Source organism: Citrus clementina, unplaced genomic scaffold (genome assembly GCF_000493195.1).
Source record: "Citrus clementina cultivar Clemenules unplaced genomic scaffold, Citrus_clementina_v1.0 scaffold_5, whole genome shotgun sequence".
Classification (NCBI taxonomy): Eukaryota; Viridiplantae; Streptophyta; class Magnoliopsida; order Sapindales; family Rutaceae; genus Citrus; species Citrus x clementina.
Genome location: NW_006262201.1, coordinates 34,523,565 through 34,547,361, shown reverse-complemented (window position 1 = coordinate 34,547,361; position 23,797 = coordinate 34,523,565). Strand labels below are relative to the sequence as shown.

Sequence of the window (23,797 nt, the reverse complement as noted above, 5' to 3'; positions counted from 1 at the left end):
TTTATTATTTTAGTTATTATTAATTATTATTTTTTATCATTATTTTTATTGTTAATAATGATAATATTAATGAAAATAATAATAATAATAGTAAAGTTAATAAAATTTAATAATAATTATTATTATTAATGACATTTAAAATAATAAAAATTTTTGTGATTTGAACAAAGGTAATTTAAGAAATATGAAAAAATTAGAAGGATAAAAAAGTAAATTTATGTTTCATTCACATTCCCACATTTTCATTCCTAACCCCCCATGGAATGAGATTTCCATTCCTTATTCCCAAATTATGTGGGACTCACACATTTTATTCTCATTCTCAAATTACATTTTATCAAATAAATATAAGTTTCATTCACATTTTTTCATTCTCGTTTCTCAAACTCACAAGTAAACACACCATACTATTAAGTAATGAGGCCAGCAGGCTATGCACTATATCCAGTGCAAGCCCAACATATCCCCTATCTCGACTTAATTGATTTATAAGAGTAGAGCTATTCAAGCTCCACTCTTATATCTCATCAAACTCCTCTTAGTTGTTTACAATTTCTAATCTTCGAAGGAAAATAAATATGGATAAGCCCATGGCCCTTGCCCATTAATTAGTATTCGCTTCATCAATCCTTCTTCTAACTCAAGTTATTGGGCCATGCTAATGCCCAGAGCACATTGGTGTTATACTAATTGCATATATATGGGAGGGGAGCTGGCTAAGTTACAGATTCTGTAACTTACAGATCCAGCTTAGCCAGCTCCTAATTGGATGCATTTGGATGTTTACTCTCTCTTCCCAGGACACATGTGCACTTCTCCTTGGCTGTGTATGTTACAGATTCTGTAACATAGCAACCTCCTATATAAGGAGGATCTTGATAAGTACAAGAAGAATTTCAAATTTTCAGTATTATTATTTTTATCCCTTGGACTTTTGGTTCCTATGATCATAAAATAAAAGAGATGCCATGTTAGCATGCACTCAAAGGGACTAGAGACTTGAAACCGGTTCCGCACATTTTGCCATTCACCTTTTCTAAGTTCTTAAATGTAATGATTAATTAACACTTTCTTCAATCCAGCTTTCAGTGGCAGCATGTACATACATACATGATGTAATAGTGCATAGCTATTTTGTCAACGCGAGACATGATGCCTCGTGATCGGTCATCACTACAGAGAAAATCAATAAATAAACAAATGAGCAAATTCGTATTCCTAATTTCGTTGATACACGTAATTATGTATTGTGCATCGGCGACTGCCATACATCATCAGTTAAGTCAACTTTCTTTTGTAGCGGGTCACGCGCGAGCGCGATCACGTCACATGAGCATGAGCTGCCCAATTCCATTTGCTGTTTTTAATTCATGGGAATACTTAATTTTAATTATGTGGATAAGCGTTGGTGGGTGGTTATGGATTATATTTGGAAATAGTTAAAAGTCTGCTGCAATTAGGGGTGGGTTCGGTTCGGTTTGGTTCGGTTTTTTATTAAATTTTTTACAATCGTTCAATTACGATTATTTTAAAATCATAATTAATCGAAATAATTTGATTCGATTATTTCGGTTATAGGTCTATTGGACCTATTTTGTATTTTTTTTTAAATTTAAAACCTTAAATCAATAATGGTGTTGAATTGAGCATCAACCATGAATTGGTTTCTGCATTTGTATATTGAATTTGTCTGGTGAAGGGATCTTTCATCATCATTGGGTTATTTGATTTCATCACCTTACGATCAATCATAAGGTTGATAAGAAGGGAAGCAGAGTTGAATAAATGTAACAAATATTTATATAGCAGCTAACTTTGTCATACACTACATATTATTTTATTTAATTTTTCTCTATGATTTCTAAAGATATAAGATTAAACTAGAACCATTTGTTATTTGAAATTAAAAGTACTATATGTGGTGCAATAACATCCGTCCCTGCTTCTTTTTTATGTGCATTTATTCTATCTATGAGCATGAATCTCGATAAGAAGATGGTGACGACCACATGTGCATTACAGGAGATGCTGATACAACTTCTTCTGCACAGTGTAGCATAAGGATAAAATTTATGTTGATGATCCGTTGCGTATAAATTCATAGCAGCAATTTATGTTGGACGGTGGTACATACTACATGCAAGAACATTAGAACCCCACATCGAAAGTTGAGAGGCGGGCAGGGGAAGAGTAAAAAGAAAAGTACACAAAAGGCAGAAAAGGCAAAGACCAATTCATAGTTCCAACTGTTTTTTTTCATTTTTGCAGCAATTTAATTAATGAAGAAAAACAATGATTAGTTATCATTTAGATGAAATTTCCAGAACAACCAGTACTGTCTATTTTTGCAGAACAATCAATAATGATTAGTTATCATTTTTCCAGAAAACAAATACCAATCTTCACACGGCAGATGACAGCGGCTGCAGCAGGTGGTAGCGGCAGCGGAGACTCGGCGACGAGCAGCGGCGGCAAATCAGATTCGTGATTCCGTGAAGGACGAGCAGCGGTGAGCCGGTGACGACTGACGAGCAGTGGCGACGACGAGATTGCGGCGGCGGCGACGAGCAGCGACGACGAGATTGCTGCGGCTGAAGCCTGAAGGTCACGACTCACGAGTTTGGTTTTTGGAAGAACAGAAGAACTGAAGAAGTGTTAGACAGGTGTAGTTTGTTTTTTAACTTAATGACTTAAAGTGGCTTAATTTAATTAATTAAGTTAATTAGAGGTGTTTGTTTTTATAATTTAATGAGACTTTTTAGATAATTTTGACTTAATAAAATAAGTCAATTTTTTTGGTTTTTTACTTAATAGAGAAATGTGAATTAAGTCAATTACTTGTTAATGTAAAAAATATTCCTACTTTATAATTTATTTTTCATGTCTATCTCAAAACTCACCCATAGATATTTACCTCACATAAAAATTTCCCTATTATTAAAATTCTAAAATAATTATGTATTCACTTAAATATAGTTTTACTTATAAATATTAAAATATTATAGTATTTAATTTATTATTTATTTGACATTCAAATTTAATAAGGATACAAATATAAAAGTATATATTTTCAGCTTTTTAAGTTGAAAAAATAATAATTTAATACTTATTTTTTAAGATTCAGACAAAAAAACAAACATATTATTCAAATTCAAATATTTAGATCTATTCAGAATTCAGATTAATTCAAGTCTATTCAGATTTTAGATAAAAAAATAAACGCCACCTTAAACTCTAGGTTTGTTTATTTTCACATTCGGTTTTTTTTTTATATTCGGTTCGGTTTTTTAATTTTTTTAAAAAAAATCAAAAATCGAACTGATTGGTTTTATTATATTATTAATTCGGTTTTTTGAAAACAAAAAAACTGCATAAAAATTAAACTGAACCGTTCAATTCGGTTTGGTTTAGTTTTTGATTAATCAATTTTTTTTGCTCACTCTTAACTATAATGTTTCATTTTCTTAACACAAAAACAAATTATTCCTTTCAAAGATTTAAATATATGCTAAATAAATAATGATCTAACCCCTTATTTTATTAGTTCTAACCAGCTTGACCCGGCTATTAAAATGTACCCAAAATAAGAATTAAGAAGAGACTTTCTACGGAAGAACAATATTGCAAAGAATTCTTCTTCTTTTTTTTTTTTAATTTTCCGATGCTGGATATTGGATAAGATAATGAGCATCTTAGTATTATTTGCCTAAGACCAAGACGTATTGATGTAACGAAATTTTGTATCATTGCCTTTTATCATCAAATTGTCACAGATTTTGCCCAAGTAATCGTAGAGATCAAATCGTACGTAGTCATACTACCACTACTAAAATTTCTGTTTCATGTCGTACCAAAATAAAGCAGCGCACAAAAATTAGAAAAAGGAGTGGAGGAAACGGAATAAACAGTCAGCATCAATGGAAAAAAAAATCTAAAAAGGCGGAAAAAAAGGGTACGAAAATCCAACGGTTGAGCTTAAAGTAAGGAGAGAAGCGGAAACATGGAGCCGCTCGTGCCCAGAGTTCGGAAGTTATTCTCTCGATCATTCACGCTTATTCTCTCGATCATGCACGCCCACACACATAGTATTCGTACAGCCTGAACCGCCTCAGTCGTTTTAAGTTGTTAGTTAACTCAACCACAGTTACTTTTTTTTTTTTTTTTTAAATTGAAATCCACTCGAAATTTATAATATCTGTTGAGTGTCGATCTAGCTTCTTCATTCAACAAGACAAGTCACAACCACCTCCGTCACTCACCCACTAGTACTCACTAGTACTGTCTGCAACAAACAAACAGCAGCGAGAACTAGAAGGGGTTTGGTCCGAAATTCAAAGAGCAGAGAGAGAGAGAGAGAGAGAGAGAGGAAGAAAGATGAGCTGCAACGGGTGCAGGGTTCTACGGAAGGGATGCAGCGAGACGTGCATACTGAGGTCGTGCTTGCAGTGGATCGACACTCCCGAAGCACAAGGCAACGCCACTCTGTTTCTCGCCAAATTCTTCGGCCGCAGCGATCTCTTGTCCTTCATCGCCGCCGTTCCCCAACACCAGCGACCGGGTAGGTATAACGTGACAATGGATTAACAAGCAAACGAATTAAAAATTAAAAAAAATAAATAAAAGAAAGAAACTGGTCCTTTTTGGTTTCGGTTTTGTTGCAGCTTTGTTTCAGTCGTTGTTGTTTGAGGCGTGCGGGCGAACGGTGAACCCCGTGGACGGAGCGGTGGGGTTACTGTCAAGTGGTAACTGGCACGTGTGCCGGGCGGCGGTGGAGACGGTGCTGTCAGGGGGGACTCTGATCAGACCCACAGCGCCAGCAGCAACGACCACTCGGACGGGGCCTAAACCTAATAATTTTGATAAAGATGAAGGTTCGCCGCCCGCTCAGTCAAATCCCTCGTCTGATGGTGTAATGACCGGCAAACGTGGCAGAGGAAGGTCTCCTGCGATGTCGTTTTACTCGGATACGACTGATTTTCAGAGTAGCAAGAGAGGAGGCGATCATCATCAAGACAAGAAGCTTTTAAATCTCTTCGTTTGATTTTTCTTGTTTATTTTTCTAAGTGTTACGACGACGTGCGTAACTAACGGCGCCAGTGTACTACAAGTCGGAGAATAACAAAGAGGAACAATAATCAACTAACTATCGCAACTTTTTTTCTCGTTTGAGATATATATATATATATATATATATATATATATATATATATATATATATATATATATATATAATTAACTTCCGTACGTCTTTGGGATGATCAACAATTTTCATCATCTTGTATTCTAATTAAAGAGCATCACCGTTTCATCCATAACGGCAGCAAATAGGTGTGCAAGGGACTGAGACGGGCGATCGCTCGCATACATGCCAATGATAATTAAATGCGACTCGATGAATAATTGGTCAAAAATAATTATTGGCCAAGATATCGATTCACCTGGAATGTAAAAGCTGCGTTAATTAATTGGACCGATCATCAGAGATACGCCTTTCTTATGAAAATATAATGGAGAATTCATTTTTGGCAAATGCTAATTTTTTATGTGAACCACATAAATTATGGGTCTTATAATTTTGTGTGGTTCACATGAGATGAGAAATGTATGTTATAATTATTGTAACTTAGAGGCTCCTTTTATTTTTTAGTTTAAAATACGGTACGAGAAAATATAATTTAGAAAGTCAAGGAAAAGTGGTTCGAAGAAAAGCAGCAAGTGAACTTCACATGAAGTGGGCCGATTTAGACACAGCGGTCTCAGTCTCGCAGTAAAGAGAATGTAACTAAGAAATGTTTTTTTAAAAAAAATTGTTATACAATTATATCAGATATTACAATTAATATTTATAAATAGATTATATAACTGAAATTTTTTTCGTGGTATATACTTCTCTGAAATACTGTTCAGATTCTTTAAATTCTTTTTAATATTTGAGAACTGTATGTATTTCTCTAAAGCGTTACTTAGATTTTTTAAACCATCTCTAATATTCGAACAATGTTCACTCCACTCACATTTCATAATAAATAAACTAACTTCACTTAATTATTTAATAATTAAAAAATTTAAAATTAATCCCCATAATATTTTTATGAAAACTCAAACTCTTACATTTAATATTGTAAGAGCATCTCCAAAAGTCTCTATTAATTTTACTCTTTAAATATTTATTTATTTATCTATGTGGCAAATAAAAGAGTGAAAAAAGCATGCTATTCTCTAAAAGACTCTTTAAATAGAAATAAATTAATATTATTTTAATTAAATAATTATTTTTTTAAAAGAAAAGTCAATAATAATTAAAACATTTCTCTTTCCTATTCTAATAAAAAATAATAAAATATAAATTAAAGAGAGAGAAATTAACTTTTCAAATTAAAAAAAATCATCTTTTATTTAAAAAATCTTAATTAAAATATTTTTTGAAATCTTAAATATTAATGTGATTTTTTAAATAAATATTAAAATCTTATTTAAAGAATTTTTGGGTAATGCTTCAAGTGTAAGGATTTCCCTACCGGACCAAAAGGCCCATTGGTATGGAACTAAGAAATGTTAATGGTGGAGAGTGGGTCCCCAGAATTGCTGGATTTTGCAAAGCCGAAAAAATTGTGCGCCGCACGTCAGCCTACTTGGAGCCTAGTCCTCCTCCATTGGAAGTGGGTTCCACGGCATCAACACTGTTTTCTTTTCATTTTTAATTAAAAAGAAAAAGACGAAAACAAAAGCTAGAACAGGACAGCGACTTGATAAGGGAAAGAGCATAGTTTTAGTTCGATCCATTCGCCTCGCCGCGTCTATTAGCTGCATATGCTGTGGATCCCACGACACCCTTGGCTAAAAATAAGTACCATATTCTTCTCACGCAAGCGAAATCCAATATCTCTAATGCGGGTCCATCTCTCTTTCTTTGCCTTTCTACATACACACAACGTTGATGCTGATGCACCATTCCATAATTCATGTTACCATGGCTAATTACACTTGCAGAAATCTAGTAGAAAAAGTGACCTGACAGCCCTTGCACACATCCTTAACTTAGGGGGAAAATTTGTAGTGCAATTATAGTATCGTGTCACAGTTACATCCAGTAGTTTGATATCAATAGACCACACCAATTCAAGCACATCCAACGACTGAATGCAACTGTGACATAGTACCACAGTTGCACCGTAGTCTGATCTTAACTTAGGGGATGTGACACATAAAAAGTCTGGAAGAGCAATGTACTTTAGAGAATGGACCAAAATTTTGTTATTACTCGACACAAAATAGGTAATTGTTGATTTTTGTATTATAGTTACTGATGTAATAGGAACTACAAGCAGCATTTATGCTTTAGACGTTAACACATTTCAGTATATTCTTTATAAGAAAGAAAAATAATAATAATAGATCAGCGGTGGCATAAAACCCACACTGATCCTTTGATAACTCCATCGTGATATTTACATATGCTTTCCTCAAGCCTATTGAAAAGGAAAATGTACATTCTAATTTGACATTTGAATGAAGATCTCCAGCCGCTTGTGCATACAGAATAGACGTTAGAAAGCTAACTTTTACATATCCAACAGACACCAGCGAAACACACAATGCTCTTAAAAGCCACAGTAACCATTCAGTATTTTTATTGCCTCAGCCTCTGGCACCACAATCCCAAGGAAAAATTGGGGTTTCTGTCATGTTAGTATTAGAGGTAGTTCGTGAAATGATGTGTTGAGGTCTTTACACTTTTGACGTCAGGCTTGCAGGTAAACGTTCCGATTGTAAGATATGTGTTCTCAGACTACATTCCTTCACCTGCTACCAGAATTATTTTTCAGAAAATTACTGCAACTCTTAAGCAAAATTATCAGACAATACGCCCTTGACTGCTATTATTCTTTCACATAACATAACGAAACCAAATAGAAAGATTTACCTGCATGGCTGCAATTGTTGACAATAGATCTTTGCACTGACCAAGCAAAGCGTGTTCTTTTGCACTGACGTTGGAAAGCTCAGAAACTAAAGAATTTACTTCCCCAGCCTATCAAATACCAAATTATAATGATGATAATCAGAGAGAAGCTAAGGTAGGGCCAAATGAGTGCGATCGTATCAGAGTACATCAAATCAATTTTAAGTTTGATAATGTTAAGAGAGCCTAGAGATTGAGGTCATCATCTGCAAAACCCATTCATAATACTAACTTCTTCAAAGAAAGGCTACAGATTTTAAGTACACAACACTTGTCACTGCCAACAAATTGATCTAACAAAAACTGCAAATTGCAGATAAAAAGAAAAGTAGAAACAGAGAACTTGATTCCATGAGTTAAAAAGCATGTAATAAAGCATGCTGATTATCAGACAATAAAGTAAAATAAACATGTGTGCACAAATGTGATCAAATTGGATTTGACAGAGTAAGGCAATCATTTTCTCATTTTATACTGCATTAATGACCTCAAGTTGTCACACAACTAGTCCATATCCTCAAATACGCAATCCAGGAAAATCTTAAACTCTGTTCTCAAAAGCAAAAAGCTTTATTTCCACAGTCAAAACAACTTATTGATCTCTCAGCAAGTGGATATACCAAAGCTTCTAGAAGACTCCATATTAACCAGATTTAAAGTAAAAATTGTTGAGAAAAGTGTAAGCCTATTTGATAAAAATAGAGTCAGTAAAAATCTCAATCATATGTGCAAGTGTAAAGTTAATACAATCAATCTGATCTCCTGAAAGCTGAAGCATTTTGCAATCTTTACACAGAAAATATAAGGAAGATGTAACTATCTGTGCACAGAGCAGATTCTACAGCATTGTGGGAGGGCTGTTTCTAGGTTACCAGAAGTTTCTCATTTGGTGGACATCGAAAATTATGGCAAGAAAATATGCCAGAGGCTGCAAATAGTCTTTGATTAGACTTGGTTGTCCACATCAGCTGTAGCTCAAATATCTCCATCTGTGGGGGGATATGAATTATCTTACTTTGCAAAGACATATGTTAAGAGTTTTGTAACTCAGAGAGATGCAGCAACCCTAATTGAATGGCCACCAGTGTGGTTCAATTATATGAGAAAAAAAGAGCTTATGGGCTCTTCGTTCTATTTGCTTTACTGAATCCTTTGTTAATTTCATAGTGAGATCTACTGCAATTAAATACATAGAAAATTTGTGAAAACATTATTTATTTTAGTTGTACTAATATCTTACACATTAAGCTGAAGCCTAATTTTATCACCACCAAATTACCTGACAGAAAGAGTTTCAATCCAGTCAGTAACTGGGTTATTCTTGTTCTCTACATGTGTCTACAAGAAAATCGAAGTTAAAGGGAATGTGGCCAGGCTAGATCCACTACTTCGCTTGGTTTGGTATTTAAACATCCCATGTACAGTAAGGGTAACCCCATTGAAACCAGAAACTAGGTGACCCAGCATCCATATATATCAAAGTCTGCAGAACTATTTAAGTAGAATTTAACAGAGGGTATTGCAGCAGAAATGAGGGCAAAAACGTATGTTTTAACGTACTGGTTAAACAAAGCTAACAACATATGATCACAAATACCTACTACGTAAATAAAAAGTTGGGGTGGGCTTCAAACTTCATTAAAAAAATAAAGTTTGCAACAAACCCAAATTATAAAATTCAACAAACTTTGGAAAACCACTTCAACGTTCTGGAAAACTATTAGTTGGGTAGAGTTCTGATTATTACCTTTGATAACAATAAGCATATTGAGGACGCCATTGCTTGCATCACATCAACAGCTGAAGAAATAGCGTCCTTCACATTTTGGAAATCTGCCTGTAAATACAAAGAGTCAAGTAATAGGTTCTATTAGGCCCAAATATACCCAACATGGCAGGCAAAAGTTCCACTTAGCCCAAAGGGAAAAATAGAGAGTATCCATGTTAGGCCCTGAAATAATTTAAAAGGAAGGAAACAAATAGACATACCCTTGCCCCACCAACAACTGGAAGCCGAAGTGTGCTAGCCCTCAAAGCTTCAATAGCCCCCAATAACGAGCTAGAATAATCCCGGTCCATAAGAGCCGATTCTTCTAAAAATGTCATCTACATTCACAATGAAAACTCAGATAAACATGCAACAGTCAAAAAGTTTGACAGTGTCTTAGTAGCAACAAAAGCACTTCATGCAGCATCACAATATCAGGACTGCAAAAAAAACAGAGATGAAAAATTTACTGCTTCAGAAAACAGTGCCATCCTATTTTTTCTTTTTTGATGATTAGAATTGGAATTATATGCCAAAAGACAGGGACTCAGGCAGTGGAGTGGGTGGGGGGGGGGGGGGGGGTTGGGTTTAGAGAGAGCCCTTCTATTTCAAAACCAATAGTATAGGAGTTACAGATGGAAAATTAGCAACAAATGAATCAGTCTATAAGATAAAATGCATCAATAAAAATTGAATCCACCGCAGACATGAGATAAAAAACGTGCAAATGCCCATTGGGCAATTCAATGAAGGCAGAAAACTATGTCCTAAACTAGGGTTGGACAAATAACCCGATCCATAAAATTCGGGTTCGGAATCAATGCGGATGAAGCCTCCAACCTGACCGAATCGGGTTAACACTAAATTAAAAATACATATATACTTCAGTTATAATTTTAGGAGTGGGAAAATAACCTGATCCGACCTGATTTGATGGTAGTAATTTATTTTTATTTTAATTTATTTAATTTAATAGCAGTAGTTTTCATTTTCTGTTGAAAATTGATAAAAGAAAAAGACAAAAAGGAGATAATTACATTAAAACAATCTTCTAACAACTAAAATAATTTGTACAAGAAGTCAAAATAAACAAAAAAGCTCAAAATTACCCCTAATTTGAATATTATCCAAATGCATCCTAATTGATTCGAATCCAATTTTGACCCGAACTTGACCCGATTTGCATATAACCCGAACCGATCCGGTCAGAACTCAAACAGACATTTTGATCCGATCCAATCCGATCCAAATATAGTTAAAATCAGAACGGATTGGATTACAAATTTGGATTGAGTTTGGATCACATTTTTCTCAACCCAATCAACTTGAAACCCAACTAGGTTGATCCGAACTCGAATTTGCCTACCCCTATCCTAAACCAACGGAAAAAAGGGTGGGCGGGGGGGGGGGGGGGGGGGAAAACAGAATGAACGAAAGAAAACCCATGAGAAACACAGAGTGTAGTTTATCTTACTTGTGACTTAAGGATGGAAGTTAGCTTCAAATTTTGCTTCAGCAACTGCAGCTCAGTTCTTTTGGTTCTTACAGATTCACGCAGCCTTGAGCTAGCTATCCATGCATTGTAGAGGCTTCTCTGGTACAAGAACAATATTAGGACAAGTTTTGAGTGGTTAAATTAAAATTATCTGGAAAACAATCTAAACTTCAAGCGAAACAAGTACATAAAGTATGGTAGAGTTTGTCACTTCAAAGACAGCAATAGTTGTCAACAGAAGATATGCTGATACTTAAAGCTAAATTAAATGGCAATCAAGCCTAGAGCTTTTAAGAATCCGAGGCATGGGAGTGAGCAAGGATTCTAAATTTCTACAAGTTGCATTGATCCAGTGCATCCATATTTTTGGTTCTCGACACACATTAATGTTTGACAGAACATATCACTAACTCGTTTGAGGTAATTTTACTAGTAGAATACCATGCAACTGATGTATGGCCAAATGCAACCTAAAAGATAAATGAAAGGTTCCAGTTGAGTTTGCTACCAGATGTTACACCCAACTTTGCAATCACCCATTGACAAACTCTCACTCAAAACCCAAACAGAACCTGTTTGCTACCTTAAGATGGTATCGCTATAGGAATCTCAGATGTATAGGCATCTTTGAATAGAGAAGTTTACCCAAAAAAATAAAAAAAGAAAAGATTCCCAGAAATCTCTTAAGATATTATACAACCTCAATACTACCGGTAAACACAGTAGACCACCAACCCATCTTCACTTATCCTTTTGATAGGAGACAATTACCATCCATTAGGGGCAAACTTTGCTTTGAAAAACAAAAAGCTGCCCAGAACCTTCCCCAGTCCACGAAAACACCCCTTAAATTGATTTCTAACCTCAATACTACCTAGTTGTGAAGATTGAGCACTGGTTACTTCCAAATATGCAACTAAATTCCGAAATCACAGACATCTTATTGTCAATAAGCAAGAACTATCAGTTCAATTACATACAATTAGACTTTCCAACTCACAAAAACTCAAAAAAAAAAAAAAAACAAGGGGAGCCCAAAAACCAACTTCTGTAGAAATGAAAGAAATATCAAACAAGGTGCTATAAAAAGAAGGACAAAATCACAGCAAATTAAATTGAAAAGCAAAACAATCCAGATATCAATTCAAAATGTTCATCAAATAAAATACCTGTTGCTTTTATTTTGTTTCAAATTGAAGACTAGTAATTTCAAGTCGAGAAGTCATACCTCTGCGTTCAATCTCTGGGCAGACAGAGCTGCATTGGCTCTAGCATTCACAAACCGCCACTGCAACAACCGGTTATGAAACAGCCGCAACAAATGAGCATCAACAACCCGATTCTCCCCAACCTTCCCCCTCCTAACATCAACTGCGTAACTCATAACTGACGGTGCGTTACTCACACTGATCAAATTACTACTATTCATTCCCATAGCAGTATTCCTCACTCTAGATGGGCTCAATCCCCGAACAGGTGAAGAACCAGCAGATGTCACAAGCTTACTTGGTGATGCAGGCCTAGCTGCACTTCTTAAAGGCGATGAAAGTCCTCTAGTATTTACAACTCCTTTAGGAGAAGACGCAGGACTATCAAATCCAAATTTCTTGGGCACAATCAGCTTAGGCGTACAAGCGATTTTTAATCCATTTGTCTTAGATACGGGCGTAGAAGGGTCGGCTTGTTGCCGCAATCTGTTACTAGTCTCATGCCAAAATCTAGCCGGAACAACAATCCCACGCGGGCCACGTGGATTAACAATTCCAACACCGTTTCTCTCATGAGCTTCTGAAGTGCTGCCAGAAGACACACTCTCAGTATCAGAAGCTGTGAGATCACACCGTATACCACCATCATCGTCCTCCTGCTTCTTCTTTTGTGACTGTATTTTGTCCAGCACGGCATTAGCTGAATCAGTGCTCAATCTTGTCTCGAACAAAGCCCTATTACTATTATTACTGTTGTCAATCATCGAATTCTGTAACGCCCTAACTACATTACCCCCAGATCCAACCAAATTTCTCCTCTCATCCGTACAATCCACGCTCCTGCTCAAAGAGTTCGGCTGACGTGATCTCCCCGGCCACCGTTCTGGCTTCGAATTCTCCGTATGATCTCTCGCTGACGTTACGGCTTTGCGCCTCTCCGGCGTGCCTTTTCTTACGGCACTACTAGTACTAATTGGCGAAGGAGACGGCGCTGGTTTGGCCTTACTTACTTGAAGTGGAAACGACTCACCTTGAAATGACACCGACAAACTCCTAGTTGAAGTGAACAACATTTTCTGCGCAGCTGATAATTCGCCGGTTCTCAAATGACCGTTACTATTCAGCCGCGGAGTAACAGGCCGTCCACGCTCCGCGGACTGCGACCGTTTGACTGTGGAATGCGCCGAAGAAATTGGAGTCATCGTGGCCGTTGTCGAAGAAGTCCTTCTAGAAACTAACGGCGATGGACAGCGTTTCGACGCCGTTGAGGAGGTGGAAGACGAAGAAGAGGAAGAAGAGACGGAGGAAGAGAGATAGCGAGAAGTAACTTCTCGTGATTTAGGGCGTCGATGATTAGCAAGTCCATTCTCGGGGTCTGACGGTAAAAGAGGTGGCCTCGTTCTTGTACTAGGATTCTGAGTCGTCGTCGACGTCGTTTTCGGGGTGTTGCTTATAGCCGTTGATACTGCAGCTACTACCATTGCGTTTGCTTACACACAAATTTCAAGTCAACCTTCATTATTCTTCAAACTCATTACAAAACAAGAAACCCTAATTTTGCGCCTTCACCTTAAACCCGTGCTTAAACCTGCCACAATTTAGCTTAGCATCCAGTAAAGAGAGTGCGGAAGTTTGTGCGGAAGATCTGTGATTATTACGGAGGCCAAATTATGGATTTAAAAGCTGATGTAAATTTAGAGAGGGAGGGAAAATAGCGATCGGCGATATGACCGTTACGAAACTCCGGCGAGGAAGGGAAGTTGTTTAGGCGAGATTTGAGAGCATAACTGTCATACTACTACTGAGAGCTTTTAGCGAAAATTAATTTTTTTTTTCAAATGAGGAATTATAGCCCTCCTCCTACTCGCGGGTTTTATAAATAGCATCGCACTCGCGTGCGATGGGTTCAAGTGCGTAGGTGGAAAGGGTAATTTCGGAATTTCGATGGAGTAAATAACACGTGGAAGCGAGTTTGGGGGGTTTTTTTGTGCACGCAAATGTGGACTTGTACGAAAAGATGTGTGAAGGGGTGTGGGACGTTTGGGTACTGTGAATCTTCGGAGAGACGTTACGCAAGCGACACACAGAGTTGAATTTAAATTTTTTTTCTCAAAGGGGCATTGAATTTTTTTTTTTAATCTTTTTCTAGCCGTTCAAGTTTTCACCCCAAATAAATAGCCTGTTGTTAATTGACTTCTCGCGCGAATCTGGAGGACTGAACTTTGATAATATCCAGTGAGAATAACTAATAAAATGTTAGTATGAGTTTATTTAAGAATTTATTTTTATCTTCATTTTTTCATTACTGAGGTAGATTCTTTTTGTTTAACCATGTTCATAATCTTTGAACATTTTGGAAAATTCGCAGAAACTGTTCAAAATTTCAGTCTACGTACAAAAATTGGCTTAATTTAAAGTTCTTTTGTTTTTTTAGCAAACAACTCGAAACAAGCCCGTCCATACTTCCTTGATATATATATATATATATATTTTAAAAAATATTGATATATTATAATTAGAACTCTACTCATATTTACAATTAGAAAGTAATCGAGATTCTCTTTCATGATTTTAATACGGCACAGCCCGAACAACGACCCTCATTAAATATTGAAGGAAAATTTCTGGGCGGAGAGCCAAACAAAATCCTATCAAACGGCGGGGAGCCAAAGAAACCCCTGTCACAGGCTCGTCCATGCTTGTCTTTGATATATTATCATTGAAGTTTAGTTTAAAAGAGAAAAGTTACTCCCGCTATTTGACCAAAGGGTGATTGGCTTCATTTGTTTATTTTTTTTCGATCTAATGCACGAAAAATAGTAAGTAAATTATTTGTATTAATTAAACACTACTTTGAAGCCATTTTCATAAAATTCTTGACAATAATGCCCTAAACCTTTGTTTTGTTAATTATGACGATGAGTAATATTGAATTCATTATGGTACACAGCACGCATGCGTTAGTTACGTGCAAAGAGTAATATTTTTTTCTGATGCTTATTAGGTGCAAGTTGACTGGTCATGAACACATTGCACTTTTGATCATTTAAGTTTGAGTTGTAATAAGGATTAAAAATTGATGTTTAGGAAGTGAGGTTTCTCATTTTCTTAATATATTATTTAGTGATATTACACTAAGGATCCACCAAAAGCCTAAATTTAAATAATTATAAAATAATTCAGAGCCAAATTAAAGTGAGATTTATTATATTTACAAGTTCAGATTTGTTAGATTGATACCTCTAGAAATGGGTAATCATAAGAAGATGAAATGGCACAAAATGATAATGAAGGTGACGATGATGGTACTTGAGTAATTATTAACAAAAATAGATTATTTTTTGCCTAAAAACGATTTGAAAATGATGTTCAAACCAAGTAGTTAGAGATCATGAGCTTGAATATTTCTTAGGCATCGCTTTTGTTGGGATATTTACACATTGGGTGATGGTAAATTTGGGTGCATAAAATTTTATCAAAAGATTAGAAGCGTTGATACTAAATTTGCTTTGCCGCTTGTAGAAGCTCCTTATTCTTTTTCTCACCTAATCAAAGGTACTTTTCTGAAAAATTAATTTACAATTCATATAATAAGAATTAACTCACCAACTGACCGAATAATTAGAGCAAGCAAATCGATAGCGTCATCAATAACCAAAATTAACTAACTTATTCATCTTAAAGAAGTGAAAGGGACAAAACAATCATAATCCTCCTTTGAGTTTTTGTAACTCCATTTGCTTTAATTTGATCTTAAGTCACTCTGGTTGCTTAATATATATATATATATATATATATATATATATATATATGTATATATATATAATTAATCTTCAAACCCAGTGAACTAATTAGTGATTTCTTATTCTCTATATTTTCTAATTTACGAATACATTAATTAATGTGATAAGAAAATGTGGGAAGTATATATTCAAGATATCTAGTAATATGGTAGTTTTAGGAACAAAAAATGGTTTTTATTAATTCTATTATAAAACATAAGCTGATATAATTTTGTTATAACTTACGACATCACTTTACACACAACGAAATTAAATTTTAATTAATAATCTATGTTCTTTTTCTTTTTTTGATAAATGACCTATGGTCTTTAAAAATCCTATTTACTTCTAGAATCATGAAGTCTAAGGAGATTATATTAAGGATTAATTAATAATATATTATAGTATTAGATGTTGTCATATCCAAAACTTGAGTCTTAGATTTTCTAAAGTGTTACGTTTGAATGTGTTAGTCCTTTTAATCTTTTAATGCAATTTGATAATAATAGTAAAAAAAAAAGAAGTCTCCCGACGTTTTTTATTTCGAAACGAGATGCCTAACAGTTGATACATTGATACATATTTTTAAAAATTAAGTAGATTTTTCAATTAAAAAAGAAAGTAGAATTTTCAATTAATTATGTGATAACCCATCTAGGTTGAAAAGAAATTGGGTAAGAACAAAAGAAGTGGACAGTTATAACTCTTGCTCAACCACTTGCTGGCTGATACATTATTATAATTAATAATACGAGAAGATTAATGGGGTTCATTATTATGTCACCATTGAAATTGTATGCAAATCAACAGGTGTGAGAATGCATTTGGCCACCCGAAATCAATGCCTTCACCAGCACTAACTAAACTGTTTAAGAAAAGCTAACAGAGTTAGGTCGCAAGTACTATGATTCACACCCACTCTACACTTAACGATCTCGTTTCTCACCAATAGAGCTAGTATTATTATTATTATTATTATTATTTTATAATATTTTTTTGATTAAGTGTTAAGCATAAAAGATTAGAATATTAAATAAAGTGACATCTCCTATTAATGAGTTCAAACAACTCTAATTAATTAATTTAACATGGGACATAACTCAAAAGTCTCTTTAAACGAAAGTATCACCGGTGGAAAAAAGACACTAGTCACTTATGTTTGATAACCTAAATTACTTTATCACATTATGACTATCAGGGTATAATTTTAATACCACAGTAGAAATAAACTTAAAACATATATAGATCCAACTCAAAAAACTAATCTATTAATAAGTGACACTTCAAGTTACACTCATTTTAATCATCTTGGACGTAACTCAACACATACGATTAACATAGTCCATAAGTCTATTGGTGCAAGTTATAAATGTCTGCCTGATAGACCCGAGACTATTTTGCTTAAGATTTTCTTCCAAAATTGTAATAGTTCCTCAAAGTACCTTTCGATTTTTTTTTTCCTCCTGTTTCTTCCATATAATATGATATGATATGGCGCGACTAAATTCGGGGAAAAAAAACCGACAATCAATATGTCCTCTCTACTGATTGTCTACTTCAGAATCGAAATTGATCAAAGAGATGGACGAAATTCAATAGCACGTTCATGACACTAACAAAATGTGGTCCTTGACCAAGAGGGCGAGTGTTTTTTAAGCTAACAAGAGTGTGTGAGTGTTGAATTGACTACTGTTGAAAATATCCTTCGTGGAAAACTCAAGGTTAAGGTTGATAACGAAGTCCATACTTACAATGTGTGATGTGTTGACACATTGTGGACGGTATCACTAACACATGGACGCCCTTGAGGGTCCATGCCCCAGAGGACCACTTTCCAGAGCAAATTCCTTCATTGACACTCTATTTCGTCGAAAAGCATCTTTCTTTCGTTTTCCCGGTTACTGCTAATTATTTGTACTCGTTCAGCACGAGTTTTAACCTTTAAGCTTGTGTAAAGAACATTAATGACAATCAATCATTGTTTTTTGGACATTATATGGTAAAAGAGTAGTTAATCAATTATGATGGCGCAGAATTAGCCGAACTTAACTTGATTAATTATATCAGCTTTGTTGTTATTGCAATTGCCAGAAGAAGCTCGTCAAGCCCCCACTTCTCAACATACATACTGATGATTTTGCAAGGATAAAGCTTCGAAAGCATTTCTTTACAGGATGATCCGTCCCTTACTGTCTGTCATTGAGACTCCGTCCCAGCTGCCTCAGTTCCTTTTTTTTAATCTTTCTATTGCTTTATAAAGGGACCTATTTTTCTACTTTACACAGCTCGGCCACTGCACTCATGGTAACATAGCCATTGATGCACAAGTTGGTAGCTTTGATAAAATTACAAGATTCAACCATCATGCAAATTTTACTTGCTTAAAATTAAAGTTGAAAAATCATGCATGTACTAAGTAGAAATGTGTTTCATCACCGCAAAATTTAGTAACAATAATATACAGGTAATTATGTAATCATCCAGTTATCTTCAGGATTTAACAGGAGAAATGAATAGGAATATGATTAAACAAACAGAACAAAGTTGACAAAGGGCAGCAACTGGGGGGTGACGTGTGCAACTGAACTGTAATCGACCCTTTTAATAACTTAAATTAATAAAGATGATGATGTTCGGTTAAAAATGTCTTTATTAATTAACAAATGATGGCCGGTAGGAGTTCGAAAGCGTCATTACTTGAGCAATACTTCATATAATAATTGGTCTTAAAGTAATTAAGCCTTGTTAATCACTATTTTCACTTTTACACTCAGCATAATACCCACATTGAAAGCGATTCTAGGCCTAGGAATAGGATGCAAATCACTTTCAGCACAGCGAGGCCCCATTACTTTTCATATATAACTAAAGGAAAGCAGAGTGTCTTTTTAGTGAGATAGTGGGCAAAACAGAATTGGCTGCAGATCAATTAGCAAACTGTTTGGTTGATATTTGATAAAGAACCGAAATGGGTGGTAACGAAAGTCGCTTGAAGACGAAGAGATGTCCTCAGTCCTCATGCTTTTGGATGTCTAGTCAACGAGTTTGGTTGGTGACATGGAGAAATCCAATCACTTAATTTTTCTTTTGGCCTGCTGTGCTTTTTAGCTGTGATTTTGGTCACCCTCTTTACATATTCTAACAGAAATCACTATTCCGAATTCGCCCTCTGTATGTGCATTATACATTAGTCAAATATTGGTCCAGGATGGGTGGCACCATGATCATTTTGTTCTCTCCATGTCTTTTGCTTGTTTTCTGGTAGTTGTTTGTTAGATGAACTCGAAAATGTACTAATGGTGCATTTACGTGTAGAATTAGTAAAATTAAAATTCAAAATGAGAATGATCGATGGTTGTACTTGTTTAAATAAAAGGATAATGAGAATGGAATATATGGAGTTCACATATTTTTTAAATTAAGGAATGAGAACTCGATTCCCACAACATTGAGAATCAAATTTCATTCTTTTTACTCACCATTTTACTCCATTTAAATTATATAATTTCACTTTTGTCTTCAATTAAATATTGTTATGTTATTATATTATTTTTATTGTTATTATTCTTATTCTTGTAATTGTTGTTAATAATAATAATAAATTTTAGATGATAATAATCACAATTATTATAATAAATAATAATGAAAATGAAAATAGTTAACTTAGGGCAACTTATTAACTTAAAATAATCCATTCTAATTTGTAGACAAAGCAAACAAAACAATGGGAATCCAGTCCACTCTAATTCTGATTATGACAATTCAAATAAATAATTTATTCTTATTTTCATTCCCCATTTGATTTATAACCACCCATTTTAATTGTAGTACATTATGATCACCAATTGATAAATGTACCATGAGGTCAAGCAATATTAAGGGGAAAAATAAATTTATGGGCAGGGCTGGTCGTAGCATATGGGCAAATGTGATTTGTAAGGTTTCCATCAATTGAATACGAGAAATTAATAGAAGCTACAACTAAATTTGACTTGCAACATTTGGGAGCTTGTGGTAGGTATAAAGTAGAAATTGAGCTGTAATCACTTGATAAAGAAAATTTAAAGGGTTTGGAGTTCTTTTATAGATTGATGTTTGGAGTAGTTGATTGGATTAAGTTGTATACCATAACTATTTGTGTTTCCTACCAAATTACAGAATATGTTTTCTTGTCAAAATTATGATAAATAAAAATGTAGACAGTTTGACCAACAGGCTTTTGGCCTAGTGGGAGCACCCTTGCACGCACTTACAATGTTGAATGTAAGTATTCGAGCCTCTATAAAAGTATTATGATGATTAATTTCAATCCTCCTTTAATTATCAAATAATTGAATAGAACTAGTCTATCCGTCACGAAATGTGAGTAGAGTGGACAACCTTCAATTCTCGAATATTTGAGAGTTGTATAATCTGTTTGTAAATATTAATTGTAATATATGATGTAATATTAATAATAGTCATGTATAACAGTATTAAAAAAATATAGACAGTTTGAATATAAAGATAGAGTCTCAACTTATATTGCATATGACATGATATTATTACAAATTATACCACATGTATGACACATGAGACAAATTTTATAAATGCGACGTTATTCTTATTGCTAACTTCATAAGAACATCTTTTGTAACATTCTAAAACATACAATTTAAATCATGTTTAACATTGAGGTTGAGAAGTTATAACTTAAAAAATTTATAACACTAAAGTATTTGTATAAACATTAATTGTTTTAACTTAAAAGTTAAAATTAATTTTATCCATCATTTATATAATGAAAAACATATTATATATTTTATTATTTTTATTAAAATTATTATTTAAAAATGATATTTATTACCTACCATTGACTTTTATTTGATAAATATAACTTTTTTTTTCCTTATAGTCACCTCAATGTCCAACAGAGCAGTAGTTGGGCCAAGGTTGGGAAGGGCAAACTCCACCCTACATGGTTCCCAAGGTCCTAGCCTAGATTAGGGGAAAATAATAGAGCAAACATCGTGGTCCAAACACTAGTCCCTACTGGCAGGACTCTAGCCTTAACACTCGAATCTTGCTCAGAGAATTGAAAGGCTATTATACAACAATGCAAGAAAAATATTTTACACACAAATGAGTTTGTTATTACGTAAAAGGATGAAAGTTAAACATTAACATTACACATAAATGTCAAGTGCATAATAACATGAGCAGAACACACAGTCGATGTTAAGTCTTTCAATATTGATATTACGCTAGCTGATGAGAAAGCCACACACAACATTAAGTAAAGTGGTACTTCATTTTCTCTAGCATAAACTGGTTTCAAGCACCATTGGGATTACCAGGAGGCGAAGGCTTTGGAATGTATGGGATTAGAGGACTGCCATGCTCGATAGGTCCAGGCTGTATGGAAGCCTTTGAACTTGGAACAGGATCGATGCGGTGGTAATCGTCTAGATTCACCTGGCCTACTTGGCTCTTCTTGGTGGTACTTGGATTATAGCCATTCTCCTTCAATTTCCGAAAGAATTGTTAACTCAAAAAAGTATCTCTAGAAGTATAGATGTTTATAATTGATTAATATATCTTCTGAATTGTATCTTCTAGTACAGGTTTAATAAAAAAGAACCCTTAACTACGATTTCTTTTAGTTAAGTGCATGTACCTTTGCCAATGGGCTGGTAGCCCATTGGCAACTCATGCGCCCAATAACCTTGGGTGCATGATTGTTGGGACTCAACTCCCCTTCTAATAGAAGTTTATTTGGCTCTCCGCGTTAGGGGTAGAGTAGATTTCCTCAAGTATTAAGTAAGGGTCGTTGTTCAGGATGTGTCATACTAGAATTATAAAGGAGAGTCTCAATTGCTATCTGATTGTAAATATTAATAAAGTTCTGATTGTAATATTTAGTACTTCAAACAAAAAAAAGTGCATGTACCTTCAACTTTCTGCTTATTGTCGTCATTGTCGTACCGATGTCACTCTGGCCAGAGAACACATCTGGAATAACATTTTAGCATGTACATAAGTTTCCGGTTCAGGGCAAGCAAAATACAAATATATTCCAAAGAAATAAATAATTGCGAATTGGTCAGCCAGTCCACTAAGGCATCAATGTTATGTCATAAATTTCTTAACAGACAATCACAGTACAGGGTAGAAAAATAAGCATTACTAACTTTATCTTTAAACAGACCCAACAAATTTTAGAAGTTAACTGAACAAGGACATATAAGACAATAACTTGAGAGATGTAATCTATGGGGACTAAGGGTCAAACTCTATGTGATGGTTGTATCCCATGCCTCAAACTTACCAACCATGCTCAAATGAATTAACAAGCAAAGAACTTATGAATCAAATTCCCAATCAGTGACCCCAAAAGATGACTTACTCCTCCCGAAATCTACCAAAGAAAATGGCAAAAGGACAAGCTTCTAAGTAAAATTCTCCGAGCCATAATTCACAATTCACACGATTGCGTTACTTCTCAGATGACTGCTTCAACATTGCCAGGGCAAATAATTCTAAAAGGATTTCACTTTAGAAACACTAATTAACTCAAAACTTCTCATTACCATGATGTCGACATGTGATAACAAAATGATCGTAGCTAGGCATATTGTAACGACACCAGCGAAAAGTACCAAATTGTTCGCTGGTTTGAGAAAAGGTGAAAGGGATCTTTCAAGCACAAGTGCTCTCTACTTCATTTGCCGAGATCAGAATATTCGGAACCATCTGAAATTATGCATTAATATATCTATACACCATTCTAATTTCATTTTGCATTAATAGCTAACCACTAATTAAATATTATTAATTAGCAGAAAAAATAGGAATTAATTTCAAATCTACAAAATGGAAAAGCCAAATTTCAATATATATGAGAACAAAAGAAAATAAGATTTAAATTCAGTACTGATCTGATCTCTTTATTAATTTTTTAAAAAGTCACAATTAGTAGTTATTAAGTAAAAATATAAAACTAACTCTTAATCTTATATTATTATGCATGCACGTAAGATAGAAGATTATAAAAAAAATTGAGTACAAATCAGTTCAAAACGGAATTCAAATGCAAGAAAATAATAATATATGATATTCAGAATAAGTCTCTGAATCCTGCATTACTAGATTTTGTACAGCACCGACACAGAAACGGTAATTATTTAATTAATTGCCGAGAAGAGAAACCAAAAGAACACATACCGGGAATTGAGGAGCTAGCTTTGTAATTAGACAAGCTAAGAAGCATTAAAGCTGTCCCAAGCACAGACAACAGAACCCAGAATCCAGAAACCTTCATTGTTGAAAAATTCCAATGTGACACAACACACACAAAATTCTTTTTGTCAAATTCCAAACCCTAGTGTCTTTGGTTAGTATAACGCTCTGCAAAAGACACAAGACTCCTTTCAACTTTCATGCAACTCAACCGACGAATTTTATATAAGTTATGTCACAAGAAGCCTTTCGTCACTCAAGATTCAGTTAGCCAAAGTCCACCAGAAAATCCGTGGAGATAAGAAATTCTAAGACTTAAGAAGAGCCCATGCTCTTGAACAAGTAGTGCAGTGTTGTTGTGTA

At 34.6% G+C, this 23,797-nt stretch overlaps 3 protein-coding genes across 3 annotated transcripts; 1 reads left to right on the top strand and 2 right to left on the bottom strand.

The window, feature by feature from the left end:
* Positions 1–4,203: 4,203 nt before the first annotated feature.
* Positions 4,204–5,144, top strand: LOC18042096 (LOB domain-containing protein 39). Its single transcript, XM_006433561.2, has 2 exons — positions 4,204–4,558; positions 4,662–5,144. Exons 1-2 carry the CDS (start codon positions 4,375–4,377, stop codon positions 5,039–5,041), a joined length of 564 nt encoding a protein of 187 aa, XP_006433624.1. The 5' UTR covers positions 4,204–4,374; the 3' UTR covers positions 5,042–5,144.
* Positions 5,145–7,383: 2,239 nt separating this feature from the next.
* Positions 7,384–14,542, bottom strand: LOC18042095 (QWRF motif-containing protein 2). Its single transcript, XM_006433560.2, has 6 exons — positions 12,455–14,542; positions 11,206–11,325; positions 9,953–10,069; positions 9,711–9,800; positions 7,925–8,032; positions 7,384–7,803 (listed from the first exon to the last, which is right to left on the bottom strand). The coding sequence occupies exons 1-6, from the start codon at positions 13,913–13,915 to the stop codon at positions 7,729–7,731; spliced, it is 1,971 nt and encodes a 656-aa protein (XP_006433623.1). The 5' UTR covers positions 13,916–14,542; the 3' UTR covers positions 7,384–7,728.
* A 6,783-nt stretch (positions 14,543–21,325) lies between these two features.
* Positions 21,326–23,797, bottom strand: LOC18042793. The gene is made up of 3 exons (XM_006433558.2): positions 23,420–23,797; positions 22,146–22,207; positions 21,326–21,718 (listed from the first exon to the last, which is right to left on the bottom strand). Exons 1-3 carry the CDS (start codon positions 23,514–23,516, stop codon positions 21,530–21,532), a joined length of 348 nt encoding a protein of 115 aa, XP_006433621.1. The 5' UTR covers positions 23,517–23,797; the 3' UTR covers positions 21,326–21,529.

What these genes read in the sequence shown, in the direction of transcription:
- LOC18042096 (XM_006433561.2), top strand. Translation starts at nt 4,375, where the DNA reads ATGAGCTGCAACGGGTGCAGGGTTCTACGGAAGGGATGCAGCGAGACG. An exon ending in TCCCCAACACCAGCGACCGG is followed by an intron (nt 4,559 to 4,661) that starts GTAGGTATAACG and finishes GTTTTGTTGCAG; the next exon opens with CTTTGTTTCAGTCGTTGTTG.
- LOC18042095 (XM_006433560.2), bottom strand. Translation starts at nt 13,915, where the DNA reads ATGGTAGTAGCTGCAGTATCAACGGCTATAAGCAACACCCCGAAAACG. An exon ending in CTTCCATCCTTAAGTCACAA is followed by an intron (nt 10,070 to 11,205) that starts GTAAGATAAACT and finishes TTGTGAATGTAG; the next exon opens with ATGACATTTTTAGAAGAATC. An exon ending in CAACAATTGCAGCCATGCAG is followed by an intron (nt 7,804 to 7,924) that starts GTAAATCTTTCT and finishes TTCTGGTAGCAG; the next exon opens with GTGAAGGAATGTAGTCTGAG.
- LOC18042793 (XM_006433558.2), bottom strand. Translation starts at nt 23,516, where the DNA reads ATGAAGGTTTCTGGATTCTGGGTTCTGTTGTCTGTGCTTGGGACAGCT. An exon ending in AGCTAGCTCCTCAATTCCCG is followed by an intron (nt 22,208 to 23,419) that starts GTATGTGTTCTT and finishes ATGTTATTCCAG; the next exon opens with ATGTGTTCTCTGGCCAGAGT. An exon ending in CAATAAGCAGAAAGTTGAAG is followed by an intron (nt 21,719 to 22,145) that starts GTACATGCACTT and finishes CGGAAATTGAAG; the next exon opens with GAGAATGGCTATAATCCAAG.